Here is a 7358-nt window from a genome sequence, read left to right as displayed (position 1 = left end):
ACGCGGGCCTCCCTCTGTTGCGGCCTCTCCCGTTGCGGAGCACAGGCTCCGGACGCGCAGGCTCAGCGGCCATGGCTCACGGGCCCCGCCGCTCCGCGGCATGTGGGATCATCCCAGACCGGGGCGCGAACCCGCTTCCCCTGCATCAGCAGGCGGACGCGCAACCACTGCGCCACCAGGGAAGCCCTGTCACTTTTGACTTCTATAAATCTTTAGCCTGTGGAATTTTCCAGAGGGGCTTGGAGCCATTGCTTGGGGTTTGGGTGTGGTGTATAAGTGAGGAAAACTGTTGATAGTAGTCATGCATAGTGTTGGTTGGGCTTCAGGTGGAGTGAATTAAACGTCTTCTCTTATAGCCTTAAGTGAAGAACAAGTGCTCACCATTGGGTTTGATCTTAGTACATTCCTGAGCTGTTCATCAAGTTCCAAGAAAAGGTAATGTTAGATTTCCTGTTGGACTATCAATAACTGATATTTGCAGAATACTCTGTTGTTCTTTCACATGTGTAAACACAGGGGACTGTTTGTCATCTGCCTCTTGGACCAGTGAGCCCTTCGTAGCCGTTCTAGAGACAAGAGATGAAGGCTCAGAGGGGAAAGCAGGGAGCAGTGTCTCTGGCCACCACACGGTTCTCCTCTAGTTCACCCAAGTGCACACAACTAGCAGAACTGGTGTTTAAACCCCTGCCTTCTTGTTGGAGGCATTGTGAGGTTGTGGACGAGCAGGCTGGGTTAATGATAGATCTGCCCATCCCTGAAGTTATGTGATCTGAGTAAGTAAGGTGAGTTCTCTGCACCATTTCCTCACACAAAATGTGAAACATCTTACCCGTGAGGAGATGGCATAGATAGGAAAGCCAGCTGTGCAGCGGGGCAGAAGCCTAACTCAGCAGTTTCTCAGGACAGAGGTTTTAAATTATTGTGGGATTGCAAATAATTTCTTAGCACATGACTAAAGTGCCAAAATTTGTAAGTGACATACTGAGAAAAATTAGAGTAGATTTGAGGTTATATCCATAATTATATCATTCTCATGCACTTATATTCCAGTGCGCTTCTCAAGAGAATTTGGTGTGGAAGCCAGTGCAGGGAGCTTCCCAGAACCCTCAGCTCTCCGTGGGGGTGTGTTACACACCTGAGCATCATGTACCATGCGTCAAGGAAGGACCAAGGCCCGGAGGCAATCATTGGCTTCCCAGACCTTCAGCTAGAGCTCACCTCAGACATTTCTAGCACAACTCTGTCCAAGATCATAAACTTCAGTTGCCACCACCTCTTTGTACTTTTTCTCTCCCAGCATTTGGCTGTCCTCAGCTGTGTCTCCTTCCATTGTTCAATCCTCTCAACTCACTTCAAATCAGCAGTTCAGATCACCAGACCCTAAGCAACTGCACATGTCAGGCTTTGTGCTGGGATTATAAACAGTATGATGAGCAGGTAGATCAGAACTGCTCTCTGTGCACACTTGGAGTCAGCTGAGGAGTGCTGGGCTCTCTTTTCAGAAAATAAAACTCAAGAGGTCATAATAAACGTGGTGCCCTGGGGACTTCCCTGGCGGACCAGTGGTTAGGACTCTGTGCTTCCACTGCAGGGGGCATGGGTTCCATCTCACCTTGGGGAACTAAGATCCCACATGTCACGCATGACATGCCCAGAGAAAAAGAAAGGGGGCACCCTGAGATCACAATGATTGCAAAACCACAAGATGACATGAGACACCGGCTCCAGGATTCTCTAACACCTTGATCTCTCAGTACCTTGCCTGCAGGGAAGATCCAACATTGGCTAACGTTAAACTGAGAGTGGGGGTGGCGGGTTCTCACTCAGGTGGATGTTGATGGAGAACCTGCAGGGGCAGGTGGAAGGGCGTTCTGAGAGGACGGACATCATTTTCTCGTCGGAGTGTTTTAGACCTCAGAAGTGAGATAGAGAAGCCCGCCAGTGATTCTAGCACAGAGTATGGCAGGAGATACAGCACTGCTCCCCAGAGGAGGGAAAAAGAGCATTACCTGGGATGCTCTGAGGCGGCTTAGAGTGGGGGGTGAGGGGTGGCTGAAGGAGGGGCACCTGGAGGGCTGGGCATAGAGACTTTCTGTGCTAAATCTCTTCCCAAGTTAGGCAAACCCAGGACTCCCAGCTCCAAGGCCTGTATGGCAAGTTCTGTGTTATCCAGGGTCAGTTTGTTTCTTCAAGACCTCTTCTCACCCAAGCCAGAAGGATGGTCATAGTCAGAAGGGTTGGGTCAGAACAGCTGAGTGGGCACCCCACCATGTCCCTGGTGTGCTCCAGAGTCATGCATCTGTTTTGGGTAATCCACAACTATAGGCTATCATTTCCCCTCACCACTTTTCTACCAAATGCAGATGAGTTGATTCTTCATAAAATAGGAGGAGCTTAAGTTTGGAAGGTCCAGGCTCCACTCCACGGGAGGGAGGTCTTTCTGCAGTGTCCCCGTCACTTCTACCAGTTCTGTGCTCTGGGCCAACCTTGTATAAGTGTCAGCCCCTCGATGGCCCAAGGTCAGGGAGATGCTCTTATACTCCACTCCCTCTCCTCATGTGTGTTCTCTTCTCCAGGCCAAACACACCTACCTCCACCAACCCTTCCTCAAGGGTTGCCCTCTGCTGGTGTAACTGCTGCATGTTATCACGCACTGCTTTCCAGCCTGCAGGACAGGACTCAGATAGAGAAAACAATAAAGAAAGAAGGGACGGAGGGAAGGAGGAAGGAAGGAAGGAGAGAGAAGGAAAACAGATTAGAAGTAAATAGAATATATCAGACTTCATTGCGTATGAGAATAGCATTTTTACGTTATGCTTTATTTCAGCTATGTTTATTTCTGATGTTTATTTCAGATACATTTATTTCTGAAATAAAACATAACATGCACATAAATGTCTACACATCTACACACATACATAGTGATATGTGGTTAAAAGCACAGATTCTGTGCTGTACCATTTGCAAGCTGTGTAATCAAGGAGGAGTTCTCATTTTTTAAAAAAACATGATGTAAGTTTATTGATATAAATAAAGCCTGAAGATGGACAGTCTAGAGTGGGTAAAAATCATCAGGAATCCAGGCTCCTTCTTGTTGCTTTGTTATTCTTAACAAAACTTCTACCTCATGGTGCAGGATGGATGCGTGAGCTCCTGCTGTTATGACCATAATCCAGGCAGCATGAAGAAGAAAGGAGGTTATAGCCAGGGTTGACATTTGAGTGGTACACATCAGTAGAGATGTACCAGTCGTTCAATTATTAAAATATTTCTGTACCAGCTGGTAAGTAGCTGCTGGCCCCCTGATGCCCAGAAGTTACTCATTTCTTTAAGTCTCAGTTTCCTCCTCTGTAGGAAGAAGATAAATAATGTAGTACTTATCTCGTACACTTATTTTGAAAATTAAATGAGATAATGTACATACATTTTTATCATAGTGGTCACCATAGAATCAAAAGGCTCAGTAAATTGAAGTCATTATTATTAGCTATGTTTTATAACTATACATTATAAGAAGAAAAACTCATCAGAACTGAAGACTATATTCAAGGGTGATCTAATACAGCAAACAGTAGCATTGGTACAGTATTTTCACTCATGCAGGAGCAATGATAACTCACCTAAGAAGAGACAATAATAATAATTTTCCCATCTACCAGTCACTTGCTGCCCATGACTTTGGGTCAGTGTTTCTGGAATCTTTACTGATTAAACACATTGTCACTGTTCCTCAGTCTGGGGGCATTTGTAACTTACAGAGTCATTACTTACTATGTCCCTTTATGTCACTTCACTCCTACAGCAGGTCTTGTTCTCTGACTGACAACCTGACCCTCCAGACTGCCCTGCAGCTGGACCCGGAGACAGCAGTAGACTCTTCGCTGCCCCATTCAGCCTATCAGAGAGTCTGGGAAATGTTTGCCAACCAGTCCAGGGCAGAAAGGGATGCTTTCCTGCAGGATGTTTTTCCCGAGGGTTTCCTCTGGGGCGTCTCCACAGGGGCTTTTAATGTGGAAGGAGGCTGGGCTGAGGACGGAAGAGGGGCGAGCATCTGGGACAGAGTCGGGCACCAGAACACCGGCAAGGGCCAAGCAACGCCAGAGGTGGCCAGTGACAGTTACCACAAGGTGGACACTGACGTCGCCCTGCTTCGTGGCCTCCGGGCCCAGGTCTACAAGTTCTCCATCTCCTGGTCCCGCATCTTCCCCACTGGGCAGGGGCAGAGCCCCAACCTCCGAGGCGTCGCCTACTACAACATGCTGATCGACAGGCTGCTGGACTCGCACATCGAGCCCATGGCCACGCTGTCCCACTGGGACCTGCCTCAGGCCCTGCAGGACCGCGGCGGGTGGCAGAATGAGAGCGTGGTGGATACCTTCCTGGACTATGCGGCCTTCTGCTTCTCCACGTTTGGGGACCGTGTGAAGCTGTGGGTGACCTTCCACGAGCCGTGGGTGATGAGCTACGCAGGCTACGGCACCGGCCAACACGCACCGGGCATCTCCAACCCAGGGGTGGCCTCTTTTAAGGTACTTCCCATCCTTGCAATGCCTACTTGTTGGAAGAGAAAGGACATTGGGTTGGAAAAATGTTATTTTACCTTCCCATCAGCAAGTCTTTCCTTTTTTTTTTCCTTTAAAGGAAATCAGAGGGAGGGAGGGAAGGAACCATAAATTGTTAATCACCTTATTTGTCCAAACACTATTCTGGCACTTTAACAATTGTTGCCACCTCCTCAGAACGGCTCTGATGGATGAGGGAGTCGGGGCTTAGGAGGAGAAGCAATTGGTCATGATGAAATTGCTAGTGGGTTAGCAGTGTGAAGCCAACATTTGAGCCCAGGTCCCTTGACTCCAAAGCAAGTTTTCCACGTCAGCCAGAACTGTTAATTGCAAGTGATAGAAAACCCAACCCAAACTGACTTAAACAAGGAGGGAATTTCTGAGTTCTGGAAACTGAAGAGTCTTAGTTTTAGCTGATCAGAGTGGAGCTTGATTAGACCACAGATGATGTTACCAGGACTCGATTTTTCTTCTTCTCTTGCTCCCCTCACTGGCTTTATTCTTGGGCTGCCTGGTAGCCAGATGGCCGCAATCCTTCTCTCACATTTCAAGATCAGCAGAAAACAGAAAAGACAGCTTGCCTCTGTTCTGGCGTTCCCAGGAAAGTTCTCCCCGTGCTCATAGTCTCTGCATGGGTCGCGTGCCCATCCCTGAACCAGTCACTGGGTCTAGGCTAGGGGACTGTGTGGCACTGATTGGTTTTGACCCAGGTCCCAGCTCTACCCCTCAACACACTGGGCTGAGAGACAGCGAGGTCGGCGGGGAGAGGGTGGTCTTTCCAGAGGGCAGTCAGGGTATCATTTCAACAAGAAGGGGATGTGTATCCTGGAGACAACATTTAAAATGGCTTAACATGGGTCCCATCCATCATTTCCCTTTTTCTTCAGAATCTCCCAGGAAACCTACCAGCTTCCCTGGCTGCATTCTTCAGGACAGACAATTAGTCTAGCTTTCCCCCAGCACCTTTTGGGTTCTGTTCTCTTCTGAAAGAGGAGCATTCACTGGGCCCCAAGCTAGATATTAAGTGCCATCAAGACACTTAACTGCCCATTAGAAAATTAGAGAACAATTCAAAATACCCACAATGAGAGTGAGCTGGAATACTGTGAATAAATGACTCAATGAAATGCCAAAATATAGCACTTGTCAAGGCTTCCATTCTGCTCTTGTTCAGCAAGTGACTGTACCCACGGAAAGAGAGAACACTTCTGAAAGGGGAAAGCTTGAACCTTTCTGTTTGTCTCTTTGTTGTAAAACTCATCCCAGCCTTTTCACCTTAGGCTTCTTATCCCTACAGCCATGGCTCCTGAGACTTTTCTACAGAGACTTTTATGAGAAAGTCCACCTCACTTTTTGTTTTTTTGTGGGGGAGCTGCATTGGGTCTTCGTTGCTGCGCGTGGGCTTTCTCTACTTGCAGCGAGCGGGGGCTTCTCATCGCGGTGGCTTCTTGTTGCGAAGCATGGGCTCTAGGCGCGCAGGCTTCAGTAGTTGTGGCATGCAGGCTCAGTAGTTGTGGCTCGCGGGCTCTAGCGCACAGGCTCAGTAGTTGTGGTGCACGGGCTTAGCTGCTCCGCGGCATGGGGGATCTTCCCAGGCCAGGACAGTAACCCGTGTCCCCTGTATTGGCAGACGAATTCTTAACCACTGCACCACCAGGGAAGCCCCACCTCACTTTTCTCTTTCAATTCTTCCTTTTATTTATAAAACATTATGACACCATTAAGGAAAAATTTCCAAGAAAAGATCTTTTTCATAGTTCTACTAGTATTTCCTTCCAGTCATGGTTTCCTTACATTCATAGTGTAGTCACAGTGTGCACTTAGCTTAGTGCCCTTGTTTTTTGTTGTTGTTGTTGTTGTTTTTATTGAAGTATAGTTGATTTACAATGTTGTGTCAATCTCTGCTGTACAGCAAAGTGACTCAGTTATACACATATAGACTTTTTTTTTTAGGTATTTAGACTTTATTCTGAATCTGATAGACAACAGTTTTTTTTTAATTTTTAAATTTTATTTATTTTTTTATACACCAGGTTCTTATTAGTCATCAGTTTTATACACATCAGTGTATACATGTCAATCCCAATCTCCCAATTCATCACACCACCACAACCACCCCACCGCTTTCCCCCCTTGTTGTCCATACGTTTGTTCTCTACTTGTTTCTCAATTTCTGCCCTGCAAACAGGTTCATCTGTACCATTTTTCTAGGTTCCGTATATATGCATTAATATACAATATTTGTTTTTCCCTTTCTGACTTACTTCAGTCTGTGTGACTGTCTCTAGATCCATCCACGTCTAAACAAATGACCCAATTTCATTCCTTTTTATGATTGAGTAATATTCCATTGTATATATGTACCACATCTCCTTTATCCATTTGTCTGTTGATGGGCATTTAGGTTGCTTCCATGGCCTGTCTATTGTAAACAGTGCTTCAGTGAACATTGGGGTGCATGTGTCTTTTTGAATTATGGTTTTCTCAGGGTATATGCCCAGTAGTGGGATTGTTGGATCATATGGTATTTCTATTTTTAGTTTTTTAAGGAACCTACATACTGTTCTCCATAGTGGCTGTACCAATTTACATTCCCACCAACAGTGCAAGACGGTGCCCTTATCTCCACACCCTCTCCAGCATTTGTTGTTTGTAGACTTTCTGATGATGCCCGTTCTTTTTTTTTTTTTAACATCTTTATTGGAGTATAATTGCTTTACAATGGTGTGTTAGTTTCTGCTTTACAACAAAGTGAATCAGTTATACATATACATATGTTCCCATATCTCTTCCCTC

General features: G+C 46.4%; 1 protein-coding gene across 2 annotated transcripts in view; it reads left to right on the top strand.

The window, feature by feature from the left end:
• LCT (lactase) overlaps positions 1-7358 on the top strand; it is a 73654-nt gene that overhangs the window by 26911 nt on the left and 39385 nt on the right. Inside the window, exons 1-2 of one of the 2 annotated variants that reach the window (XM_028477447.2) lie at positions 221-435; positions 3803-4529. The exons of the other annotated variant lie outside the window; for it this stretch is intronic. Coding sequence (XP_028333248.1) covers positions 3915-4529 — 615 coding nt within the window. The 5' untranslated portion in view covers positions 221-435; positions 3803-3914. Of the gene's footprint in view, positions 1-220; positions 436-3802; positions 4530-7358 lie in introns of those variants that run through there. 2 annotated transcript variants of the gene reach the window in all.

This window comes from Physeter macrocephalus, chromosome 2, assembly GCF_002837175.3.
Source record: "Physeter macrocephalus isolate SW-GA chromosome 2, ASM283717v5, whole genome shotgun sequence".
Taxonomy (NCBI): domain Eukaryota; kingdom Metazoa; phylum Chordata; class Mammalia; order Artiodactyla; family Physeteridae; genus Physeter; species Physeter macrocephalus.
The sequence above is the reverse complement of the archived record's forward strand: the minus strand, read 5'-3'. Positions and strand labels throughout refer to the sequence as shown.